At 39.8% G+C, this 27906-nt stretch overlaps 1 protein-coding gene across 1 annotated transcript; it reads left to right on the top strand.

Moving 5' to 3' along the window:
• Nucleotides 1-1103: 1103 nt before the first annotated feature.
• ano7 (anoctamin 7) lies at nt 1104-24695 on the top strand (the record flags this gene model as incomplete). The annotated part of the gene is made up of 23 exons (XM_083887013.1): nt 1104-1190; nt 3715-3772; nt 5345-5472; nt 7346-7453; nt 7549-7685; nt 8791-8848; nt 11297-11407; nt 11492-11660; nt 13313-13403; nt 13627-13723; nt 14883-15026; nt 15160-15297; nt 16959-17057; nt 17151-17253; nt 17414-17525; nt 18917-18971; nt 19062-19159; nt 20310-20479; nt 21718-21923; nt 22017-22162; nt 24124-24214; nt 24365-24484; nt 24561-24695. 23 exons carry the CDS (start codon nt 1104-1106, stop codon nt 24693-24695), a joined length of 2661 nt encoding a protein of 886 aa, XP_083743139.1.
• Nucleotides 24696-27906: the final 3211 nt, after the last annotated feature.

Here is a 27906-nt window from a genome sequence, read left to right as displayed (position 1 = left end):
GTCCTCATGGAGACCAAAACCTGGTCCTAATAAGGCAGAAACTCATTTCTGAGGAACTGGTGGATCTTAAGGCTACGATTTGGATTGTGGTTAGGGTTAATGTTAGGGTTAGGATTTACCCATACGCATCTTTTTGTTTAGGCTATCCAAATGAATGGAAGTCAGTAAGCGTCATTGAAAAGTATAGCTGCATGTATGAGGGAGGGGGATTGGCTCTGATCTGGCAACACAGATCTGTTAAAATGTGAACAGTGAGATGTCAGTTTAGAACAAATAATATAATATAATTATATGATGATGATATGAGTGATTTCCATAGAAAACGGGTTCGACAACATTATGCTTTTAAATAAACTATCCCTCTCTGTGTGTGTGTTTTTGTGTGTGTGTGTGTGTGTGTGGGTGTGTGTGTGTGTGTGTTCCTGTACTTGTACTTGCGGCATACTGAGGACCAGTGAGGGTTTTTAACCAACAAAGTGAGGACAATTTTTGGCCGGTCCTCACTTTGAAATCACTTCCTTAGGTTGCTATAACATGCTATACTCAATTTGTCAAAAAAAAAATCTGATTTTGGACGACATAGTATATAGTATGACGTTTTTGTCAAATTTTGGACCAAAAATTTTGGGTAATTTTTTTTTTCAAATTTTGGGTTAATTTTTTCTTTCAAATTCTGGGTCAAATTTTGGACGACAAAGTATAGTATGACGTTTTTTTTGTCAAATTTTGGACCAAAAATTACAAAAAAAAAAAAGATATCATTCATGAAGTAGATATTTGTAATTGTGTTGATTTATAAAGTGGAAATGCTGGTCCTCACTTTGTCAGCAACCCAGTCCTCAGTATGCAGCTAGTACAACAATGTGTGTGTGTGTGTGTGTGTGTGTGTGTGTGTGTGTGTGTGTGTGTGTGTGTGTGTGTGTGTGTGTGTGTGTGTGTGTGTGTGTGTGTCAATAATAATAAGTTATGTTCCTCATAACTTGGGCATAAAGGGCTTTTTGAGGGTAAAAATCTGTAAAAATGTCAAATTAAGAATGAAAAGCCTGAAATTCAACTTGTGTGTGTGTGTGTGTGTGTGTTTCTGCTGCAGAGGGACAGTGAGAATGGTGGGGGGGCAGACGGTGGACGACGGCAGCTTGCTCATTGGCATGGACCCCAAGCCGGAGAACAGCTACGGCAGTGTCACCACGGTAACGGCTGTCAGCGTATTCACTATAACTACAAAACAATCAGAGAAGAGAAGAGTTTAAAAAGATAGGGTGTGAGTTTTCCCAGTTTGGTCGCGGACGACGCCGACACACCCCGTGTTCACCCCTTGTGCCCGAGAACCACCCTGAGACACGGAGGCTTCACTCTCAGTCAAAACAACAGCTCTAACAGTAGAGTCAATGACACAGCAGCACTTCCCCAGTCTCTAATCAGAGTTTTAAATGGCTATCGCAGGAAACAGGAAGAGGGAACTTACATCATCAGTGAGCCTGTCAACGGCAGAAAGAGTGAAAGTCAGGAAAAATGAAATGATGTTGAAGGGAGAAAAGGTGTTGGTTGTATTTAATTGCTGTTGTCACAACATTTTTGTCTAAGGATAATTTTAAATTCAAATCGCATTACTATCAACATGCTTATTGTTCTCTCAGTAACGGGGGTGTGGGGGGTGGGTGGGCACTGCCTGAGGGCCGGGCCGTTCCGTGCCTGCTGAGAGACGCTTTGCATTGCTGCATTGTGCGTACATGTCTGAGTCTGAGTCTGCTCATCACAATCAGAAACTGTTTTATTGCCAAGTAAATAAGTAACATTTGAGGAATTTGCTTTGGTGCCTGAGACGACACAATGTAACATAAAGACAACACAAAGTAACACAAAGACAACATAATATAAAAACAGCACAATATGACATAAAGACAACACATATGAAGACAACACAATATATTATAAAGACAACACATTTGACGACAACACAATATAACATAAAGACAACACGATATAACATAAAGACAACACAATATGACATAAAGTCAACACAAAATACATAAAGACAACACAATATAACATAAAGACAACACAATATAACATAAAGTCAACACAATATACATAAAGACAACACAATATGACATAAAGACAACACAATATGACATAAAGACAACACATGAAATCAACACAATATATTATAAAGACAACACATTTGACGACAACACAATATAACATAAAGACAACACAATATAACATAAAGACAACACAATATACATAAAGACAACACAAAGTAACACAAAGACAACATAATATTAAAACAGCACAATATGACATAAAGACAACACATGAAGACAACACAATATAACATAAAGACAACACAATATAATATAAAGACAACACTATATAGCATAAAGACAACACAATATAACATAAAGACAACACAATATAATATAAAGACAACACAATAGAACATAAAGACAACACATATGAAGACAACACATATAACATAAAGACAACACATACGACGACAACACAATATATTATAAAGACAACACATGAAGACAACACAATATAATATAATGACAACACATATGAAGACAACACATATAACATAAAGACAACACATACGACGACAACACAATATAATATGATGACAACACATATGAAGATAACACAATATAAGATAAAGACAACACATATGACGACAACACAATATATTATAAAGACAACACATATGAAGATAACACAATATAACATAAAGACAACACAATATAAAGACAACACATATGAAAATAACACAATATAACATAAAGACAACACAATATAAAGACAACACATGAAGATAACACAATATAACATAAAGACAACACAATATAAAGACAACACATATGAAGATAACACAATATAACATAAAGACAACACATTTGAAGACAACACAATATAAAGACTACACATTTGAAGACAACACAATATAAAGACAACACATATGAAGACAACACAATATAACATAAATGCAACACAATATAACATAAGGAGCAGAATTTAAAGTACATCCTCATTTAAGCCCATTTTCCGTTTCAGTGTTGGGAAATTCTCACCAGGAAATCACCGTCAATTCCTTTTCCTCTCATTCTTTGAGTATAGTGGTCACCAGAGGACCTTTCTCTTTTGACCAAAACATGAGAAATCGCCACCAACTGGACTAGAGAGTGTAGTGCTACAGGGAGCATGTGGTGTCTGCACTCCATGTGGAGTCAAACTGGAGGTGTACCCAGATTCGTCTTTATGAGTTCTGTGCGGTTCGACGTGGAAATGGGTGAATGACATTTGCCTGAAGCAGACCTTAGAGGAGCGAGGTTCACGCTGAAGATATGACACCCTTAATCTGACTTAATCTGACCTGCCAATACAGCAATGTTAGAATTAGAATTAGAATTAGATTGTGTCGTCTTCTAACACTTCATCCTCCACATGAGGGTCACGGGGTCACTGGTTACTACACTCTGGGCAGGTTGTCAGTCCGTCACAGGTAAACAACCATTCACTTTCACCTCTGGCAACTTTAGAGTGTCCAATTTGCCTAATCCTCAAATCTGCATGTTTTTAGACTGTGGGGAGAAAACCCACGCGCTCGCACACACACACACACACACACACACACACACACACACACACACACACACGGGGAGAACTCCATGCCTGTAAATATAAATGACCTGTGCTAAATGGGTTATTATTTTTCAGAATGAACCTGCTCAACCCTTGGACAGGAACGTGTTCAGTGACGGGACGACTCGAATTGGTGAGTAAAACCATAGACGTGTGTAAATGTAGACGCCTCATGTCTACTGTGTGTGTATGGTGTGTGTGTATGGTGTGTGTGTATGGTGCAGCGCTACGTCATCGGCGGAAATAAATATTTCAGAATAAAATGCACTAACATTGACATATAGTTGATTTTGACTGCTTATTTTTATACATACTTATTTATACATATTACATACTCCAGGTAGAAAATCATTTTATTATATATGAAAACATTTTTTTTATTATTATTATTATTAATAATAATTATTATTAATATTATTAATGTAATATTATTACATTATTTCAATGTTTGTTTTGTAAATTTTGCATTTCCTGCTTCTTATTTAACTTTTAATGTGTGCTGCTGCCTTCCTTGGCCAGGTCACCCTTGTGAAAGAGATCTTGATCTCAATGGGTATTTTATCTGTTTAAAGGTCACATGGGACACAGAGTGGTCCTGTTGCACATATATGTGAGTTATTGAGGTCTACTTACATATATTAAGTTGTTTTTATGGTCAAAATCCTCCTAGTTGATGTAAACGAGCCGATTGAAATCTGTCCTTTTCGAAGCGCTTGTCAGTCGCGCTATTTCAGCCATAAATCTCGCCCGAGAAGACAGAGTGTGTTGTGATTGGCCAGCCAGCGTAGAGCCTTCCCACCTGTGTTGTGATTGGCCAGGTATCTGGAAGTGACGTAATCTATCACGTCAGCGCTCAGAAGCGCAGCTCCCTCTCTGGAGCGGCGGATGCATTGCTACTCATTATCAAAACATTGTTTTAACAGTGTTTAAAAATAGCTTCTTCACGACTCCCCGCCGCAGTCCCTTTATGACTTTAAACCGGAGTCAGACCCAGAGTCAGAAGACACTGTTGCTCGTGAAACACCTCCACAACGGACGTTATTCTTCTTCTGCGGTTCAATGTACGTAACCGGATGTGCCCGGACTAGTGCCCGGAGCAGGACGATCGGTTGTTCAGGAGAACCGCTGCTTACGTAACTATTACGGGATTTTCAGTGATCTCGTTGAGCCCCGAGATTACAATAAAACACAACGTTCTCAGCAGTAGCTGAACTGTTTGTTACGAACCGTCAGGGCTTCATAAACAAGGTAATGACGCAGATACACACCAAAAAAAACAGCGATAATAGGAACTTCCGGTCTAGTTCCGCTTTAAATAAATAAAAATTCTATTGCTATAGTAGAACGTAAACTCGCAGTAAGATGTTATTTTTCCAGGATCTTGTATGAAAAGTCGCATAGAAGTGGCGTCTAAATGTAAACATTTCTTTTTTTGTAAAACAAACAGTTATACCTGAGGGGACAGGGAGTTGGGCGGAGAGGATGTGTCATAAATGTCAATCATCAGGACACACGACTGTATTAGTGATGAATTTACTTTGAAATAAAAAGTTAAAAGTCATTTAAAGTGAGATAACGTTGAAGCTACACATCTTAAACTGCAGTATAAGAGTTTTTTAACTCATTAGCTTAGCAGAGGTCAAAGGTCAGACTGGAGCAGAAATGTTGTCCCGATGGTTTCAAAGCTCTACCTTTTCTTTGATAGATTTCGTGCTGGCGTGGGAGGAGCCTCGCAACTCACCGAAGGAGGGTGCAGGTGTTAACCCCGCCCACCAGAAGTGGAGAGAGGAGTTTCTGAGGAGACTGAGACGCTCTGGACTGCTGCAGGAACAGGTACGCAAAACAAACAGCACCGAGAGACTGAGGCGAGAAAATCAAGCAGCACTTGACACAATGTGATCATTACCATGAATAAACACCACGACGACGACGTTTCACTTTTATGATGCAAATGAAAGTTTGAGTCAGAAACTGTTTTAATATTGGTTTAGCCGGCAGGTTTTCTCAAGCATGAACTATGTAAAATCATAAAGTCCTTTTTCAATATTTATTTTAAAGAAGTAAAAACAGTAATGACAACAGGTTTTTTTTCAACTTTTTAAATTACATAAATGCAACTTTGTTTTTTGTTACATATAGTGAATCTATATATAAAACTTTATACATGATGTTATTTTAAAGGTGCATTATGTAGTTAATCTAAATCAACTGGCCATAAAATCCTCCTAATATGTCACAGAGACTCAGGAATAATGTTCATATAACAAACTGAACTCACCAACAACAACAGTACAGACAAAATATTTGCATAAAAAAACATCTTTTGCAGACTGAAAATCATGTTTATGTTTTGAAATCATGTTTTGGCATGTGGCGCCACCTACCGCCGTCTACCAATCATTGCAGTCAGTAGTGTCTCAGCTGCAGAGCAACCACGGGTTGCCAGTTACGTCAGAAAATAATACCTGAAAGACCACGGTATTTTGAATTTAAATGTAGTAACCGTTTTTGGCCACATTCTTACATATGGCGCCTTTAATTTTATGGTTTCATTAATCGGTTTCGCGGCTCCAGATTACGTTTGTTTGGGTGGAGATGGAACACTTTTAGTCCTAAAGTTTGCAGACTCCTGCACGACACCAATCGCATGGCCTTTCAATAAAAAAAACAATCAACAGTCAGAGTCAAGCTTGAGTTGTCAAGAGTTTGCGGTGTGCAGCTTCATCATGTCACATAAAAAGGAAAAAAACCTGCAAGACCCACAATAAAGAAGTTGGTAAACGGCATTTAGGGGATTCTCCCAGGTGTGGAGCAGAACTGACGAAAACAATGAAAACACACAGAAACGTACATCCACACTAAATGCACGCAACTGCCAATATGACTGTGGGGCAAATAGGAACACTAACTGTAGTTATATCATAGTGTGAGGACGATCTTATATAAGTTACACAGATACTTCAGAGATGTTGCTGAGGTGAAATTATACCCCATTTAATCCAGGATGCAAAATAGAAACCACATTATCAGTGAAGGCTAGAGTTGTTTTTTCCTTTCCTTCCATCTGTGACATCACATTTCATGCACTGGTGATGCATTTGACGTTGAGGTGAAATAACACAGAACAGGGCACAGCACAGCAGAGAAAACCCTGGTAAAGAGAATTTGTTATTTTATTAGTAGCTTCATTCAGGTTTTAAGATTCAATTCAAGATTCAAGATGCTTTATTTATCCCGAGGGAAATTATTGTGTAACAATTGGGAGGTAAAAGTGGAGATGTACAAGAGTTAAAAGATACATAAAATAAAATAAAATAAAACAAAAATAAAAGTAAAATAAACAAATAAGACAAATGCAACAAAGTGCCAAACAGAAGGAAAAAGACATACAACAGTAACTTACAACAGTAACTTAAATGCAACAATGCCACAAAAAAGAATCAAAAAAAGAATCACAGTCAACGTAGGTATATATAATATACAGCAGTATGCACGGAAATAAAATAAGTACAATCCTCGATGAAGATTTCTTAGGTGTTTGCGTCACATGAAAACAACATACAGTAACGCTGACATCAGAATTGCTGTAAGTCCAATAGACGGACTTAAAAAAAAAGAGACGGTGAGAGGGCCAAGTATGGAGCCCTGTGGGACCCCACAGTGCAGGAGCTGACCTGATGGACTTCTGTTTGTCTTCTCTCTGCAGAAGAAAGTAGCTCATGCAAAGAAGGATATCTGCTTTGTCCTGCTCAGCGCTCCATGGAATGTCCTCTGTTACTACGCTGAGGACATCAGTCTGAGAGTCCCCCTGCAGGTAAAACACATGGCTGTCTCGGCAAACATTTAGCGTCCTTTAGTGTCCACCTCAGCCACGTCCTGACCCGTTTCTATCGTTGCTCTATCGTGCAGGTGGTCAACTCTCCAAACATTACCGGGTCTGAACAGCTCCTGATGAAGCTGTCCCTGCCCAACCCTATGGCCCAGGAGGTCCCCAACCCCCCAGTGTGTTACTACACCTGTCAGTTTAGGAATAACAAGCTGGAAAGGTATTACTCCATCCTTTTAAGTATAACTGTATGAGGTACGAAAAACAGGTTTTATGCAAGATTTTAGTTTTAGTGGCTAAAATCAATTTTTAAAGCTCACATAGAGTGGTCCTGTTGCACATATATGTTAGTTATGGAGGTCTACTTACATACATTAACTTGTTTTTATGGTCAAAAACCTCCTAGTCGCTGTAAACGAGCCGATAGAAATCTCTCCTTACTGACGCTCTCCTCAGCCGCGGTGTTTCAGACTGGAATCTCACACCCAGAAGACAGAGTGTGTTGTGATTGGCCAGCCAGCGTAGAGCCTTCCCAACTGTCTTGTGATTGGACAATACCCGGAAGTGACATAATTAGCACACGAGCTCTCAGAAGCGCAGCTCCCCCCTCTGGAACGGTGGATGCACTGCTACTCATTATCAAAACAGTGTTTAAAAATAGCTTCGTCACGACTCCCCGCCGCAGTCCCTTTTATGACTTAAGACACTGTCGCTCGTGAAACACCTCCACAACGGACGTTATTCTTCTTCTGCGGTTCAATGTACGCAACCGAATGTACCCGGACTAGTGCCCGGAGCAGGAGGATCCCGAGATTAGAATAAAACGCAGCGTTCTCAGCAGTGGCTGAACTGTTTGTTTTCGAAACTTCAGGGCTTCGTAAACGAGGTAATGACGCAGATACACACCAAACAACAGCGTTAATTGGAACTTCCGGTCCAGGTCCGCTTTAAAGTAAGACAGGACAGGAAGTGAAGCTTCTTCTGCTGATCCAACTTCCGGGAAATTATGTCAAAACACATCAACATCAGATCATTTCATTTCAACGACGGAATTGTAAATTCCCATCATATATTTTCATAATGAAGACATTTTTCACACGTGAACATAGCCAGTGCCTCATAAAACAATTAAAAAAACCTGAACTATCACTTCAATATTCATGCGCTCACTAATGAGCTGAGAGGAGTTGGTACAGAGAGGACAAACAAAGCTACGGTCTGAATTTAACTGGAAAGACTTTGCAAATCGTCCACAATCAACAGACGTTTTAGCGCAGGGAGCAGTTTCCGTGTCTAAAACCATTAAACCAGTTTGTGTTCCGCAGGTTTTTAGGCAGCAATGACAGAGAGACGTTTTTCAAAACCACTCAAAGACACCAGGTGGTGAGTTCACAAACACACACAGCACGATGAACAAATGACAACCTGACCACAACCAGTTAGAATAACACCATGTGACCTCCTGATGAAACAAATGTTAGGAATATGTGATCACATGAACATGTTTAACATATTTCCATGTTATGTTTTCTTCGTGATCTTAAAATGAATTTAATATTTGATTTTATTTGATTTTATTTGATTTAAAATGTAGCAAAGTACAGTACTTCCAAAAAAAAAAACCATCCTTAACCCTTTAAGGTACTACTCACTAACACCTAATGTCACTTGTTCTGAATGTTGTACTTTATGAATTATGCAAACCAGGTTTATTATGAACGGACGTCTCAACCGTTTGGTAGAGGCCTGTATCTGAAATACTGTAGGGTCTAATTTAAAAAAAAAAAAAAAATAGTGATTATTGTCGTTATTGTTATCATAAGTAAGTAAAATAAAATAATAAAAAAATGCAAAGAAATAATTTTTCCTTTGTTTTTTCTTGGCGTGTACCTTAAAGGGTTAAGTAAAAGTAGTAAAAGTATCAAATCTAGCCCAACTAATGCAATTACTTTCCACCTCTGCCTGCAGCGACAATGCAAACACACAAACATTGACTTGTTTTCTCAAACTGATTTACAATAGATTTTAATTATTTACTTTTTTATTTCATTTTAAAATGATTAAAAGACAAAGTATTTATTCTAATCTCTAAGAACTCAGACTTAGCTTTTAAGATAACTTTGCTTAACAAACTAACAGCGTGCCGCTAATGACGGATAATCCCTGATTCCTGAGCTCTGACTTAGCCTCATTAACTGGTAAAGTGAAGAATGTGTTGTAATAAACCTCGTCTTCTTCTTCAGCTCTGAACTTAGTTTCTTAACAAACTGCGCGATCGTTCCGCTCAAGTGTTAGTTATACATATTTTTCAGATCCTGGTCCTGGTCTTAACAGGGTGTAGGCTCCGTCCTCACGTTAGCTCAAAGATAAGCTTCATTGGCGTGCAGGATGCTTCAGTCAACACAGGGACGCTGCCGACGCCTGCTGCACAAACACACACTGGTTAGGAAGCGCACACATCTACAAAGACAACTTTGCGGCTTAAGCAGTTTTGTAAATGTTTCCGGAATACAACTGAGATACAGGAGACAGTTATATTTGATTCAGAGATGGTCATCTGTCCACATAGATTTTCTTGGGTTTTTATGACACAAAACTTTGTGTGACTTTTTTGAATCTTGCACCTGGCAAATTACTAAATACTGTTACAAAAAACTAAGCATTTACAGAAATAAAAGCTAATAAAAACTAGCAAACCCGCACCTAACAGATTCAAAACTAACTCATTTGAAAAACAAAAAGTCAAAACCAAATTAAAGCTAAAACTAATGATAGATAGAGAGATAATTGTTTTAGCCAGCTTAAGCTAACGTTAAGCTATCTTTAAGCTAATAGATAGATAGATAACAATTGTTTTAGCCAGCTTAAGCTAACTTTAAGCTAATAGATAGAGAGATAACAATTGTTTTAGCCAATTTAAGATAACTTTAAGCTATCTTTAAGCTGATAGATAGATAGATAGATAGATAGATAGATAGATAGATAGATAGATAGATAGATAGATAGATAGATAGATAGATAGATAGATAGATAGATAGATAGATAGATAGATAGATAGATAGATAGATAGATAGATAGATAGATAATTGTTTTAGCCAACTTAAGCTAACTTTAAGCTATCTTTAATCTGATAGATAGATAGATAGATAGATAGATAGATAGATAGATAGATAGATAGATAGATAGATAGATAGATAGATAGATAGATAGATAGATAGATAGATAGATAGATAGATAGATAGATAGATAGATAGATAGATAGATAGATAGATAGATAGAATACGTCTGGCTTTAAACACGACCATTTCCATCACCGTCCTGGATTAAACTTCATCCTTAATTCATCTGTTAGACTGTTCCATAATTTAACCCCCGAGATTGAAACACACATCATTTTTTAAAGTTGGCCTGGCACACTGCAATTTTTTAAATTAAAATTCTTAAATGATATCCCCCTTGTCTCTCTGAAAGTTCATTATTTCTTGATTTGAACATTATGTGCGCTGTCTTAAACTGAATCAGCAACAGCGGTGGAGGCATATGAAGACACAGCTGTAAACATCTTGAATATGAAACAGAATAATATTATTAGTATTAAAAAACAAACAAAAAAAAAAACTGAATACTGTATCAAGTTCTGTCACAAAATTAGATTTAAAAGACAGAACTGTCATGTTAGTAACTCACAGAGTGCCTCAGAGAGGCATTCTGGAGCTGATTCTGTTGATATTTAAGCAGGAGGAGCAGAACAGATGCTCAAGTACAATATGAGTGTGCATCAGGACTGTGTGCAGAGTTGTCCCTGCAGTGACAGTGTCTTTGTCCCCACAGTTGTATGAGATTCTGGCCAGGACTCCATATGGTTCTGTGAAGAGGGGACAGGTGGGAATTGACCGAATGCTGAATGAGCAAGTCTTCACCGCCGCCTACCCGCTGCATGAGGTGAGGTTTGTCACTTGAAAACAAACGACGAAACACGTTTAAATGTGTTATATGGACGACACGGCTGTAAATCTGTCTTTGCAGGGTGAATATAAGCAGCCCAAACAGCCTGCAGTGTCCCCTCAGTCTTTGAGTATAAGACAGATACTGTACACGTACTGGGCCAAGTGGGCCCGCTGGAAAAACTACCAACCTTTGGACCACATTAGGGAGTACTTTGGAGAGAAGATAGCACTTTACTTTGCCTGGCTTGGTAAATATAACATCACTACCATCAAACTGACTGCTTCTGATTTCTGTTTCATATATATATATATATATATGTATATATGTATATATATGGTTTGGTTTCTATAGCAACTGCTAGGTGTCTATGGTGACTGTGTCTAATTGTAGATTTCCAATGTAACTGTGTCTGGCTGTTGGTTTACATGATCGCTGTGCCTGAATGTAGCTTTCTTTGCAACCGTGTGTGTGTCTGACTGTAGGTTTCCATGGTAATTATGTGTATCTGACTAGATTTCCATGGTAACTCGGTGTATCTGACAATAGGTTTCCATAATAACTGTATCTGACTGTAGGTTTCCATGGTAACTGTGTTTATCTGACAATAGGTTTCCATAATAACTGTATCTGACTGTAGGTTTCCATGGTAACTGGGTGTATCTGACTAGGTTTCCTTGGTAACTGTGTGTATCTGACAATATGTTTCCATAATAACTGTATCTGACTGTAGGTTTCCGTGGTAACTGTGTGTATGTGATTGTGGGTTACCGTGCTACTGTGTCTGGCAATACGTTCCCATGAAAGCTGTTTATTTGACCACAGGTTTCCATGGCAACCGTGTCCAACTGTATGTTTTCTTGATAGATGTGTCTGACCGTCGGTTTACATGGTAACTGTGTCTGACCGTATGTTTCCGTGGTAACTGAGTCTGACTGTATGTTTCCACGGTAACTGTGTCTGACTGTATGTTTCCATGGTAACTGTCCCTGACCGTATGTTTCCACGGTAACTGTGTCTGACTGTATGTTTCCATGGTAACTGTGTCTGACCGTATGTTTCCATGGTAACTGTGTCTGACTGGTAGGTTTCCATGGTAACTGTGTCTGACTGTATGTATCCATGGTAACTGTGTCTGACTGTATGTTTCCATGGTAACTGTGTCTGACTGTATGTTTTCTTGATAGATGTGTCTGACCGTATGTTTCCATGGTAACTGAGTCTGACTGTATGTTTCCATGGTAACTGTGTCTGACTGTATGTTTCCATGGTAACTGTGTCTGACCGTATGTTTCCATGGTAACTGTGTCTGACTGGTAGGTTTCCATGGTAACTGTGTCTGACTGTATGTATCCATGGTAACTGTGTCTGACTGTATGTTTCCATGGTAACTGTGTCTGACTGTATGTTTTCTTGATAGATGTGTCTGACCATATGTTTCCATGGTAACTGTGTCTGACTGTATGTTTCCATGGTAACTGTGTCTGACTGTATGTTTCCATGGTAACTGTGTCTGACCGTATGTTTCCATGGTAACTGTGTCTGACTGTATGTTTCCATGGTAACTGTGTCTGACCGTATGTTTCCATGGTAACTGTGTCTGACTGGTAGGTTTCCATGGTAACTGTGTCTGACTGTATGTATCCATGGTAACTGTGTCTGACTGTATGTTTCCATGGTAACTGTGTCTGACTGTATGTTTTCTTGATAGATGTGTCTGACCATATGTTTCCATGGTAACTGTGTCTGACTGTATGTTTCCATGGTAACTGTGTCTGACTGTATGTTTCCATGGTAACTGTGTCTGACCGTATGTTTCCATGGTAACTGAGTCTGACTGTATGTTTCCATGGTAACTGTGTCTGACTGTATGTTTCCATGGTAACTGTGTCTGACTGGTAGGTTTCTACACTGCTTGGCTGTTGCCAGCGTCTTTCATTGGGACTGTGATCTTCCTGAATGGATTGTGGATCATGGTAACTGACGTTCCAGTGTGAGTAATTAGCTGTTTCATATCTAATGATTTATATCACATTTCAATATGACCACCCTCAATGCCTGTAATTCTCAGTACATTCTAATAGCAATCTACGTGTTACTGTTTCAGCTACATGATTTAAAACTTTTTTTTCCTATGTTTGTTTTTGTGTGTGTTTGTGTGCGTGCATGTGCGTGCATGTGCATCCTTGCGTGTGTGTGTGTGTGTGTGTGTGTAGGAAGGAGGTGTGTGACACGAGAAACAACTTCCTCATGTGTCCAGCATGTAACATCTGCTCTTACTGGAACTACTCCAGCATCTGTGTTACCTACAAGGTACATGTCCCCCCCAGTCCACTGCTCTGTCGTCTGTGTGTGTGTGTGTGTGCGTGCGTGCGTGCGTGCGTGCGTGCGTGCGTGCGTAGTCATGTAGTCCTCAACGAGACCTGGTCCTGATATGGTCTGTGTGTATGCCATAAGGTTAAGGTAGGGTTTAGGCATTTCCTGGTTATAGATAAGGTTGGGGATAATGATTTGTCCAGCCTGTCCAAATGAATAGAAATCAATGCAATGTCCTAATAAGAATAGCTGTGCAAACATGTATGTGTATGTGTGTGTGTGTGTGATGTTTTGTTTACCCTTAAGTGTTTGGTGTAATATTTTAAAGCGGAACTAGACCGGAAGTTCCTATTATCGCTGTTTTTTTGGTGTGTATCTGCGTCATTACCTTGTTTATGAAGCCCTGACGGTTCGAAACAAACAGTTCAGCCACTGCTGAGAACGTTGTGTTTTATTGTAATCTCGGGGCTCAACGAGATCACTGAAAATCCCGTAATAGTTACGTAAACAGCGGTTCTCCTGAACAACCGATCGTCCTGCTCCGGGCACTAGTCCGGGCACATCCGGTTGCGTACATTGAACCGCAGAAGAAGAATAACGTCCGTTGTGGAGGTTTTTCACGAGCAACAGTGTCTTCTGACTCTGGGTCTGACTCCGGTTTAAAGTCATCAAAGGGACTGTGGCGGGGAGTCGTGAAGAAGCTATTTTTAAACACTGTTAAAACAATGTTTTGATAATGAGGAGCAGTGCATCCACCGTTCCAGAGGGGGGCGCTGCGCTTCTGAGAACGGATGTGCTGGATAGTACTGGCCAATCACAAGACTCTGTTTTCTGGGGGTGAAAGTTCACTCTGAAATCTCGCAGCAGAAAAACACTGTCAGAAAAGAGGATTTCTATCGGCTAGTTTACAGCAACTAGGAGGTTTTTGACCATAAAAACAAGTTAATATATGTAAGTAGACCTCCATAACTAACATTTATGTGCAACAGGACCACTCTATGTGACCTTTAACTTATCATGTTGGTCTTGTAACGGCATGTTGCTTTATTAACCTGAGACTTTGTCAATATTTCTTCCCAAAATGTTTGGATCTTGTTCTCCTTTTTGTAAAATTTGGATCCAAATAAAAGCATTTAAATGTGTGTGTGTGTGTCAGATGGGCATCCTGTTTGATAACGGAGGGACGGTCTTCTTCAGCGTCTTCATGTCCTTGTGGGCCGTCACCTTCCTGGAGTATTGGAAGAGAACCTGTTCAACTCTGTCTCACCGCTGGAACTGCTCCGACTTCGAGGAAATCGAGGTGCGGGCCCTCGCTGCGTGAACCTGTCGCACAATCTCTGGTTTTTAGCAGCAGAGAGAACGAGCCTCAGAACGACTGAAACACATCACATCAAATCAAGTCTGCCTCTGCCTCTCTCTTCCATCATCCGCAGGAGCGACCTCGCCCCGAGTTCACCGCCATGGCGCCAATGACCATGAGGAACCCTGTGACCGGAGCAGAGGAACCGTATTTCCCCGAAAACAAACGCTTCACAAGAATTTTGAGTGGCTGCATTGTCATCATAGTCTTGGTGAGTCACCCAATCTCTTACCTTTAAAAGGATTATTTTGTGTTTGTTTTGTAGTGTGGTTGTTTTACATAGTGACACATTGGCAGCACTGTACCACATCATGTCTGGTGGGGAACCAGGCTCAAAGCCAAAGTCATACTATCCACATCCACAAATTTGCAGAGGTCCACGATGGTATGGTCCACATGACGGAACTATCATCGTCTGCCTGTGTTTGCCTGCACATGCCAACACTTCCCAGTGGCCCTCTTGGGGTAGAATCGGTCCCACTGAAGACAGCTTTGTCTATTGTGTCACTGAGTATACCATTCACTCTCTCACCCCAAAGAGTAAATCAGTCAATCTGCCTGTGCACTGCTGCCTTTTATGATCACTTTTCTTGTCGCTGAGGTAAAAGGAAGGATTTCAAACATCAATGTCACCAAAAACATGTTTGGGCTTATGTTTTGCGTCATACATTTATCTCCGTAGAGGTCCATTATGACCTGTGCGATCAAGAACACCCGTGTGCTATGATGAAAAATTGCTAGTTTTCGTTTTTTTTTTCATCTTTGTTGTGGGTTCGTGTGTTGTTTACGAACGCTTGATCCCTGCTGGAAAACGCAGTCTAATCAGAGTATCCGCGGGGTCTTAAAAAGTCTTAAATACAATAATTTGAATTTAAGGCCTTAAAATGTCTTAAATTCTCCTAAAATCTCACAAAAGGACTTAAATACAGTTTTGAAAGGTCTTAAAAATCTATTAACGTGACTTTTATTTAAAACATGCATAAACTTCAGTCTCGCTTTGAAATGCTTCTATTTTTGAGGATGCGAGAACATAACTACAACACGGAACTAAAGTAGTCCACCTGTGCTGCCTGGTGAGAATTTATCGAACACCACTAGCTAGTGTGCTGTGCGCGCGCCGTGGTGTGTTACAGCTTAGCATAGCAGCAGAGAAAACTTAATGAAAGCCCACAGCCGAATTGCCAAAAAGTTTAGCGATTTGTGGCTCCAATTTTCCTTCATGTCTTTTGTACATTTTTGCTAGTATGGATTTTGAAACGGGTCTTAAATTGTATTCATTATGGTCTTTAAAAAAGTCTTGAATTTGACTTGTTGAAACCTGCAGAGACCCTGCTAATACAAATATAAAGCAGTGAATAGACATACAGACATTTAAAGGTGCATTATGTAATAAATCTGAAGCAACTGGCCATAAAATCCTCCTAATATGTCACAGAGACTCAGGAATAATGTTCATATAACAAACTGAACTCACCAACAACAACAGTACAGACAAAATATTGACATTAAAAAAAATATTTTGCAGACTGCAAATCATGTTTATGTTTTGAAATCACGTTTTGGCGTCATGTGGCGCCACCTACCGCCGTCTACCAATCATTGCAGCCAGTAGAGTCTCAGCTGCCGAGCAACCACGGGTCGCCAGTTACGTCAGAAAAACGAAACCTAAAAGACCTCGGTATTTTGAATTTGAATGTAGTAACCGTTTTTGTGCCACATTCTTACATATGGCGCCTTTAAACCTGTTTTTTTAAAATAGTTTTTCATAAAAACAGTGTGAATTCTGATGCAGGAGGCTGCGCTGTGTAAGATGGACACGGTGGTCGTGTTTAGACATAGTAAACAGTGAGACATTCTCTGTGTGGTGTGCAGATATTTCTGGTGCTCATGTGCCTCATCGCCATCATCCTGTATCGCACCATCGTCAGCATCGTCATCCAGAAGTCTCACCTGGGCTTCATCAGCTCGTCTGTGAGTACGACACAACACAACGTGACATGAATTCACATTTTTTTTTATCCACAAGATTTGTCAATGTGTGTTTGTGTGTGTGTGTGTGTTCAGGCTAAAAGGATAGCCAGTATTACTGGGTCAGTGTTAAACCTGTTGGTCATCCTCATGTTGTCCAGACTCTACACCTCACTGGCACAAATCCTCACTCGCTGGGGTAAGTCACACCTTTCTTTTTATTGAAATCAAAATACATTTTATTGTTGATTCCTTTAGTAATTCATGGGACACTTATTTGTTAAAGTTGTTAAGAATGGGTTTGGTGTGTTGTTGTAGTGATGTTTCTGTCTCTGTGTGTGTGTGTGTGTGTCTGACAGAGATGCATCGCACTCAGAACAAGTATGAGGACATGTTCATCCTCAAAGTGTTCGTCTTCCAGTTTGTCAACTTCTACTCATCTCCTATTTACATCGCCTTCTTCAAAGGAAGGTGAGAACTCCGCCAAAATGTTATTATTTGTATGTGTAAGCATGGTGTAGGAGTGAATAGCAAGAAGGGAGTTAAAAGACAGATTTTAGACCATAATTCAGTCGTGTAAACGCCTTAGTCTGACTAAAATCGAGCTAGCCTTAGTCGGACTAACACACCTGAATAATGAGGTTCATAGTCTGATTGCTCCTGCATGTATACGCTTAGTCAGACTGGAGTTAGACTTAGGGCCAATTCCAATTCCTATCTTAACCCTTAAGCTCAACCCTTAGTCTTAACTGACCCTCAAAACCAAGTGTTGAGGGTTATTTTGTCACTTAGAAATGGGACACCCCTTAAATGCAGATACGTCTTCAGACTGCGGGGGGCAGAATAACGAGAAAGCTGCGTCCAGTCTGTCAACTCCAAAAAAGAAGAAGAAGAAGAACACATTTACGTCACGATTATTTATTACGATCCATTTGTCAGTCAAGTTATTAGGTTGTCAGTTAGTTATAAGATGATACTCATACAAATACCACCACCACGGACATATTCAGCTGACAGTTACCACACACCACGGCTTATTGGAAAGTAAACCATAGCAAACCATCGCTTGTCCGCACCGGCCGGCTATTGACAAAAGATCGTAAAATAAAAATAAATGTTACGCAACAATGACGTCAGTAATCCATAATATGGGCCTAAACTAAGATAATACAATGGTTTTCATCATTTTTATATCTCTATTAACAAAGAAAATACTTCATTTGTAGCGTACTCGTTTCGCTGCTCAAAACACGCAATGCATTCTGGGTAGCACTTGCTCCCAAGGGTGGTCTCGGAAAAACTCAATATTGAGGGCGATACAGCCCTTAAACTTGCCCCTCAACTTCATTTTTCTGAGAATCGGGACAGCACTTGCACTAGCGGGAGCGCGCATTTTTGAGATTGAGGGATAAGCAAGGAATTGGAATTCACCCTTAGCGCTCTGTGCATGCAACAGAATTTCCTCCCCGGCCTTTGACCTGGAAGTAGAAGGAGACGACGTATAAACTAAAGTACCGACCATTGCCTGAATTCATACAGCGGCAGCATCACAAGCAACCATCTCGCCGTTCACGGTTTGTTTTTCTGTGACGAAAAGGTCAACGGGAAACTGAATCAATACACACTCGCTTACAGCGCCACGAGCCAGACGTACCCGGCCTCACACTCTGCAAGTTGTCCGATTACCTGTCTTAGTCTGACTATGGCCTAAGTTTGATTAAACTGTAGCGTGTGAACGAAGGCTGACTCAACGTAACCCCGGTTCTTTGATAACAGAGTGGGATATCGCCTTGTCTTTTTTGGGTCTTGGGTTTTATGCGTCACTTTCTCTTTCTTATACTTATTTATAATGTCTCTTTCAGGTTTGTTGGTTTCCCTGGACACTACAACACACTGTTTGGAATTCGCAATGAAGATGTAAGTTATCACAAAGTGTACTAGGGTTGACGCGCAGCGTGCAGATACTGTGAGTCAGGGGCTTATCTGTGGTCGTTTGGAACGTTTCAGTGCGGAGCAGGCGGATGTCTTATCGAACTGGCTCAGGAGCTGCTCGTCATCATGGTGGGAAAACAGCTGATCAACAACATCCAGGAGTTCCTTGTCCCGTAAATACTGTCGCACAAACACACACACATGTAAACACACGGCCCAGAGAAGCAAACGAGGTGTTTCCACTAAAATGTTATAAATAAATAATAAGAAATAAAACATGATCATTACTTTAAAGAATTGGATGACAAACATCCCGATCTCCTCCTTGTGGATTACTGCAGTAATTCAAGTCCACCCCCTGGTGGATGTTATATAAAAAGAAGATAATGACACCTGTAAATGTTTTTATACAGATATACTATATACAGTATATAAAACGACGATAGTTTGTGGAGAATAAATAAAACACAGAATTACGTTGACCTAGTCCTTCCACCGTTTGTGAGAAATTAATGAAATTAAAAGTAACCCACTTTGAAATAAATTATGCAATATTTGGATATAGTTTAGTAGTATAGTATAGGCTTTTTAATATTGTATTTGACATAGACAGCGACTTGCTCTCTAAAAGGTATATATTGCTTTTAAACTACTAGCAGTCACTGCATATGTCGCTCCAGAGTCACATTGAAGTTTTTGTGCAACAAGCATACAAAATAAATGGCCTAAACTGAGTAAAACATATTAAAGTTATTTAAAACCAATTAATACATGAAGTAATTACATATATTAAAATAAAATAAATAAACACAAAGTCAGATAAAATAAAGTTCAAGGTGCATTATGTAATAAATCTAAAGCCCTCTAAAAGACCTAAGATTTTGAATTTGAATGTAGTAACCGTTTTTGGCCACATTCTTACATATGGCGCCTTTAATACATGTATGTATACAGTCATTTTATCTTAGGATCTATTCAAGTATAATATTGTAGGTCATTTTGCAGTTTATTTGCCAATTGGAGTATTTTGAACTTTGGGAAATTACAAAAAGCAATATATTTGTGTGTGGACTTAATAAATTTGGATTTTGTTTGGCTACAGACTACAAAGTCAAAAACGCTGCCCCCTGATGGTTGGCTGCAGTATAGTTTTTAAACTCCCATCTGGTGGTTGGCTACTGGATAGTTGATCGAGCATGCCCCCTGGTGGTTGGAGTATAGGTCTCAACTTCCAGTTACTACTCACTCACTCACTCACTCACTAAATCATCTTCTACCGCTTTATTTGTATATGTCATTCTGACTGTCTCTGTGCTTTGGTAGGAAGTTTAAGTCTTGGATGCAGAAGAGGGCGATGAATCCACAGCAGCAGAAGGAGAAGAATAAGGAGGAGGGCAAAGACGGGGATCAGCAGAAGGAAAACATTTCTCCCTGGGAGGCAGACTACCAGCTGCTGACGTGTGAGGGTCTCCTCAGCGAGTACCTGGAAATGGGTGAGTGTGGATGGGTTGGTGTGTCGCAGACAGACGTGGAAAGAGGACTGAAATATTCTACTTGAGTAAAAGCACCACTATTTTGAGTTAAGACCATGTCAAAGTACTGGTCTAAAAATCTACTCAAGTTAGAGTAAAAAGTGTAGTAGTTCCCTTTTTTTTTTTTTTGAACTTTTTATTTATTCCACACAAGTAAAACACATGATGATGTACATAAAATCACACACATCCACCTTGGTCACAATACATTAAATCCGATCCCTTCATCCATACACTCGCAGCATACCGCAGTCCCACACAAGTCAGGATCACACAAATATTTGGAATATTAATTAAAATTTGACTTCAGAATAATGATCCACTAATACGGATAAATGTATGTACAAAACCAAGACAGGTGTTAGCTCGAAAAGAACAAATAAATAAACAAATAAGTAAATCAAATAAGGTACATATGAAAAAAAACAAAAAAAACAAAAACAAAAGGCAAGACATAAAATGAATACAATTTAAAAAAAAAAGAGGCATTTAGATCCCTGGTATTGCTTGTATTATTGGTTTCCATTTTCTCTCAAATTTTCCTAATTTCAGTTGTAATCTTGCTGTAATTTTTTCCATAATGAAAACCTTTTTCACTGTGTCTGTCCATTGCATTATGTTGGGGGAATGTGGCTTCAACCAATTAATTGTGATCATTTTCTTTGCTATCAAGAGCAGGACTCTCACTAAGTAGCTACATTCTCTGCCCCTCAGATTCTCAGGTAGTATCCCAAATATGTAAAGGATTGGGTCAAGATGTAGGTCAATACCCAGAATTATTTGTATTTCTTTTTTCACCCCTTTCCAAAACTCTATAATCTTTGGGCAATCCCAAAATATATGAGTGAAGTCACCCACCATGCCACAGTTCCTCCAACATGCATCTGATGTTTTACTATATTTTGCAGTGATAGATGGGGTATTAAAATAACGCATTTTTACTTTCCAGTCAAACTCCCTCCACGTTGGGCTATTAGTTAGTTTATGTCCTGCTCTGAACGTTTCCTCCCAATCATCATCCGTTATTATTACATTTGCTTCCAATTCCCATCTTTCTTTAACATCCATATTATTATCCTTAGATTCACATTGCAGTGCAGTAGTTCCCTTTTTAACAAGGTTGGGGGTTCTTCCTTGTGTCGTGCAAAAAGGACAAGGGGACGCAAATCTCTTTTGACTTCTCCGATCTTCCTCCTCAGTTATTCAGTTTGGCTTCATCACCATCTTTGTGGCGGCGTGCCCTCTCGCTCCGCTCTTCTCTCTCATCAATAACTGGATAGAGATTCGTCTGGACGCTCAGAAGTTTGTGACTGAATACCGCCGCCCTGTGGTGGAGCGATCGCAGGACATTGGCATCTGGCTCCTGATCCTGCAGTTCATCACACAGGTGGCCGTCCTCATCAACGTAAGTCCTCTTTAATGCAGAACGACGATCTTCACGAGGAGCAGAGAGATTTGTCGCCAAGCCAATAAGATCTGACCTTTTCTAATGTTTTAGGCTTTCCTCATTGCGTTCACCTCGTCCTTCCTGCCTCGCCTATACTATCGCTACACCAGAGACATCACGCTGAAGGGTTACATCAACTTCACGCTGGCCACATCTCCACAGAACTTCACCCATCACGACGACAAAACCCCCTGCAGGTAGGCAACATTTCTGCAACAATACCAACATTTATCATGCAGGTCAATCCCATACTGATAATATGGATCTGTTTGTGTGAGCATCCAAATGTCCAGAAACCTTCTCATTCTCAGATAATGTCAGAGTGAAACTCCTGTGATAATATAGGAGGAAGAGCTCGTTGGCTGCTTGGTCTCTGCCCCTCCCCTTGACTTTCTGTTGTGATTGACTTACCCAGACAACCTCTTGCTGCGGTCATGTTATGTGAATGGGACCGCAATCCATATTGTCCTATCCCTTGTGTCCTCATTGGTCACACCAACTGTCCTCATGTCCTCATTCACAACATCTATAAACCTTCTCCGTGGTCTTAAAGCGGAACTAGACCGGAAGTTCCTATTATCGCTGTTTTTTTGGTGTGTATCTGCGTCATTACCTTGTTTATGAAGCCCTGACGGTTCTAAACAAACAGTTCAGCCACTGCTGAGAACGTTGTGTTTTATTGTAATCTCGGGGCTCAACGAGATCACTGAAAATCCCGTAATAGTTACGTAAGCAGCGGTTCTCCTGAACAACCGATCGTCCTGCTCCGGGTGGTAGTCCGGGCACATCCGGTTACGTACATTGAACCGCAGAAGAAGAATAACGTCCGTTGTGGAGGTGTTTCACGAGCAACAGTGTCTTCTGACTCTGGGTCTGACTCCGGTTTAAAGTCATAAAAGGGACTGTGGCGGGGAGTCGTGACGAAGCTATTTTTAAACACTGTTAAAACAATGTTTTGATAATGAGTAGCAGTGCACCCGCCGTTCCAGAGGGGGGCGCTGTGCTTCTGAGAACGGATGTGCTGGATACTACTGGCCAATCACAAGACTCTGTCTTCTGGGGGTGAAAGTTCACTCTGAAATCTCGCAGCAGAAAAACACCGTCAGAAAAGAGGATTTCTATCGGCTCGTTTACAGCAACTAGGAGGTTTTTGACCATAAAAACAAGTTAATATATGTAAGTAGACCTCCATAACTAACATTTATGTGCAACAGGACCACTCTATGTCACCTTTAACATATCCATCCATCCATCATCTTCCATCCATCCATCATCTTCTACCGCTTTATCCTCCACATGAGGGATGCGGGGGAGGTCTTAACCTCTTCTTCACGGCGTCAGACGCAGCGACAAAAGCGTCATAAAACCATGTCTAACTTTAACAAACACAGACATGCCGCATACCCACATAAAGGTCAGAAACTCAGCTAAAAGCTCATATAAACCATTCTTATGTTCACCAAACACAGATAAAACACCGACGGATCAAACCAGCAGGAGCGAGAAAAAAACGTTTCAAAAGCGCACACATTGAAAAGCGGCACCGGAGCGTCAGCGTGATTATGTAAACAATAAAAAAAAAAAACACGTGTCGAATTGGAAACGGAGAATCCACAGATTCCAGCGGTACCATGACATATAAATCAAATTAAATGTTTTTTTTAATAATTTGGTACCTAAGAAATCTCAAATGGCACAGACGGTGCCAAACTGAGCCAAAAGAGAGAACGCCTAGACATCTCTTTACTAAAACCTCTGTAATTTCACTCTGCTTCATTTCAGCAGCATCAGACTTTGCACAGCTCGTGTCCACATGTTGTTACATGACCTCCATGTGTTTTTAAGCTCATGCTGCATATTTTTAAGGTGATATTTGCTTTAAAATACAATATTCTTTTAGGCGAGAGAAAAAAATCCTTCATTTATGCTGTTTTCCATGTACATTTACTCTGACACAGTGGCATCTACAGTGAAACACACACCTCTGGTGGAATCTCACAAGTGTTATCTGTATTTTGATACCACGATAATCCACATAGAGCTTGTAACTGCAGAGATTTACTCTATTTGGTTTGGGCATGTCATTTTCGAGCAGGGACTCCAAAAAGAGGGTCAGGGAAGAAGTGGTTAACAAATACTAATATCAATTGTTCTCCAGGTATGTGGGTTTACGGGATGACAATGGTGAACACATCCAAGAGTTCTATCACCTCCTCGCCATACGACTTTGTTTTGTCATCATCTTCGAGGTCAGTGTTACACATCACAGGAGTGTCATCACATCACATGTTTCATGCAGTGTGAAAGTTTCACGTTGTTCCACTACTTTATGATGACAAGTCATTTGGCAAGTTTTACGCTGGGACTTGATCACGGCTTCCATTGTGTTTCTTCCCAAGCATGTGGTCTTCCTCATTGGCCGCCTGATCGACATGATGGTCCCCGACATTCCCGAGGAGGTGGAGCTCAGGATTAAGAGGGAGCACTACATGGCCAAAGCAGCGTTAGCCGAGAACCGGGTACGGTGACGTTAACAACCATCATTTAAATTGTGTTTGTATTCTAGTTTGTCACAGTTGTGTCCTGTGCTTCCAGTCTATGGGGAAAAACCTCATACCCGAGCAGGATGACCTGACTACCAGCCTGCGAAGTCGTGGCGCTAAACCCTCAGTGCGGTTGCGAAGCAAATCCCCACCACCAAAGCTGAATAGGAACCCAAAAGGCAACTGACTGATTGGGAAAGGTGACGCACAAGAAAACTCTGTCCTGAATGACTTTCCCATCACCTCAACATTTAAAATAAATTCTCCTTTTCGTCATTCTCGCACACAGGTTTACAAAACCACTCTGAGAGGTCTACAAACTCCAAGAATTGTGTTGACTTTTAAACGGTCAAAACAAGAACTTTTCAGGACCTACAGGATGTAGATGTCCATTTTTCGATCTATGCCAACATGACTTTTGCAAGATATTTAGATGCTTAGATGCAGTGCGGCTTAACCTCGACATGTGCACTTCAAGATGACTCTGACAGCTGTACTAGAGATGCATGAGCTCTGATAGTCATGTACAAGATAGCTGCTCAAGACCTCTGCTGGAAATCTACAAGAACTGTGCTGCAAGAACTCTGCAAGACTCTTCAGATGTTCATAGAAGGCTTTGGCACCATTGTTATAGGCCTAAAAATCTACAACTGCTGTTACAGTATATCTATACAAGATCTGCAATCCTGACCCCCCATGTCCACAAGTTACATTGCTAAAATGTCAAGACAGTCATAAGATCTCTGCAGATGGATTTTTTTATAATACATCCCGTGGACTTCCACAAGTTGTACAGAATCCCCCCCAGGTTCTAAAACTGCACTACAAGAGGTCAAAGTGTTGTCTTACAAAAGCATCAAACCCAGATGTATGCAGGCATGACAAGAATGTTGCGAGACTCCTGCCAAATGTACACGACAAAGACTTCTCCGCACAACGCTGCAGGAATTCTAACAGAACCTCGCAAGATCTGCAGAGGTCAAATTGAACCTTTAAAAAACGTCCAAGTGGTGTGTGAAAATGTTTTGTACACCCTGTCGCAGTCCAACAATCTTTTTAGTCACTCAGTATCAACCTTCCCACGTCTATTGAACATTGTCCTATTTCAGCTTATTCTATCTTTTCTGTACATACATATACATTTAATTTATACTAAAAGTTTTGTTGTGTGACCGTGCTAGCCCACATTCCATTTCACTCCAATATATCTTATATCGTCTTCCTGGAGCACGTGCAGTCAGCGCATATGGTCACAAACGTTTAATCCAGTGTAACGACTGCAAAAAAAAGATTTGCTCCACCTATTTTTCTATTCAGAATGAGTATTTTGTGTATAAGAGCAGTATCTGATGATAATAGTGACAATGCATTTTTGTTGCTGTCATTTATTTCATAATAATTTCATAATACTATTTTATTTTCACTAATCTACAAAAAAATATATTGTAAGGTTAATTCAATTGCTAATACAATATGTAGATGATATACAGGTATCATGTTATTAAAAATTATTGTATGTGCTCACTGATTGATTACTATTGTTGGAAATGATGGTAAATAAAACTACATACTCAGCTGGTGAGGACTCAGATACTCAGATACTTTTTGTGTATTTTGTATTTTTTAAGTACAATTTAAAATCAGGAGTACATATTGACTCAAGTATTGTACTTAGTTACTTTATAAATCCTATCCGTTACTGAGTAAAAATAAAAATTCAGCACAATGAAGACCTACAGGGGGAAAATATACACCAGAACCAGACGAATGATGATGTGATTAGCATCAGCACTGACGCGTGAACATAGAGGGCGCGCAACAAAAGTGACGTAATATCCTGTGTCGTGCCAGGTGTGTGAGCTCCAAAATAGTTTTGGATTTCTGACCCCTTGTCATATTTCTACCACCCTCACACCCCATGCAAAGTAACTAAGTAACTTTTACTTAAAGGTGCATTATGTAATAAATCTAAAGCAACTGGCCATAAAATCCTCCTAATATGTCACAAAGACTCAGGAATAATATTTATATAACATACTGAACTCCAACACTGCTACTGCTACCAACAACAGCAGTACAGCCAAAATATTTGCAAATCATGTTCATGTTTTGAAATCATGTTTTGGAATGTGGCGTCACCTACCACCATCTACCAATCATTGCAGTCAGTAGAGTCTCAGCTGCCGAGCAACCACGGGTTGCCAGTTAGGTCAGAAAACGAAACGAAAAAGACCTCTGTATTTTGAATTTGAATGAAGTAACCGTTTTTGGCCACATTCTTACATATGGCACCTTTAAAGTACATTTCAAATGAACTACTTTTTACTTCTACTTGAGCACATTTTCGTATGACTACTTTTACTTCTACTTGGGTAATATTTCATCAAAGTATTGGTACTTTTACTTGAGTACAATATTTTAGTACTTTTTCCACCTCTGTATAAGCGTTGCATTGAATACGCTTGAGACATATACAGTATGTTATTTATGCTGTTAAACGTTTCTCTCTCAATTAAAAACCACAACATAAGATTGATGACATTAGGGAGTAATGTGGGAGCACTTTGGTCCACCGTAGTTGTTTTAAAGTGCTTTTCAAATAAAGTTGGATTGGATCACATGCTTCGGTTTACTTTACTTTTATATATATATACTTTTATTAAAGGGACAATGTGTAGTATTTATGGGTATTATATAAAATCTCTGCTGACACGGAGAAAGACGACGAGGACGACATTTGACCGGTTGAGGATACCGTAGCGCTCAGGGAAGGGAGGGGGTGAGCAGAGGAGCAGTTCTTTGTTGTAAATTTCAGCCTCTCCTCTAGATGGCACTATAAACTACTTACTTCACCTTTAAGTGACTGACCCTCTCAGTTTTCCAAAAATGTGCATATGCCACAGAAGGATCAGTGGTTAGATTACAAGGCCAACAAAATGTCAAATATAACAGCAGCTCTGCAAAGCGAATGAATTAATGTATAAAATGGTCCATTGCCTTCCAAGTAAAAGCTGATTTCTATAGATTTAAAGAGAGTTGGGAACAAAATGGCTAATGTAAACACTAAACAATAATATTCAATTTATCTTGTTATTTCTTGATATTTGACTGCAGATATGTTACATAATTATATAGATTTTTGGAAGTCTGTGTGGGACAACTGTTTTAGTTCTTATAGGACTGTAAAAAAAAATTATAACTACAGTATATGTTATTGTTATGTTTTCATTGTTTGTTTAACAATTACATGAACGTGAATAAATGATCAAAGCGATGAAGTTCCACCAACCACTTCCATTTTATGAAGTGAACAATTTCAAAACTTTTACAGCGTGTTGGTTTCCCGGTCAGGCGCCATGTGGGCACCTAAACCCGCCTCGTGTGTGACGTGTAGGACC

The sequence above is a fragment of the Microchirus variegatus genome, assembly GCF_963457635.1.
Source record: "Microchirus variegatus genome assembly, chromosome: 3".
Classification (NCBI taxonomy): domain Eukaryota; kingdom Metazoa; phylum Chordata; class Actinopteri; order Pleuronectiformes; family Soleidae; genus Microchirus; species Microchirus variegatus.
The sequence above is the reverse complement of the archived record's forward strand: the minus strand, read 5'-3'. Positions and strand labels throughout refer to the sequence as shown.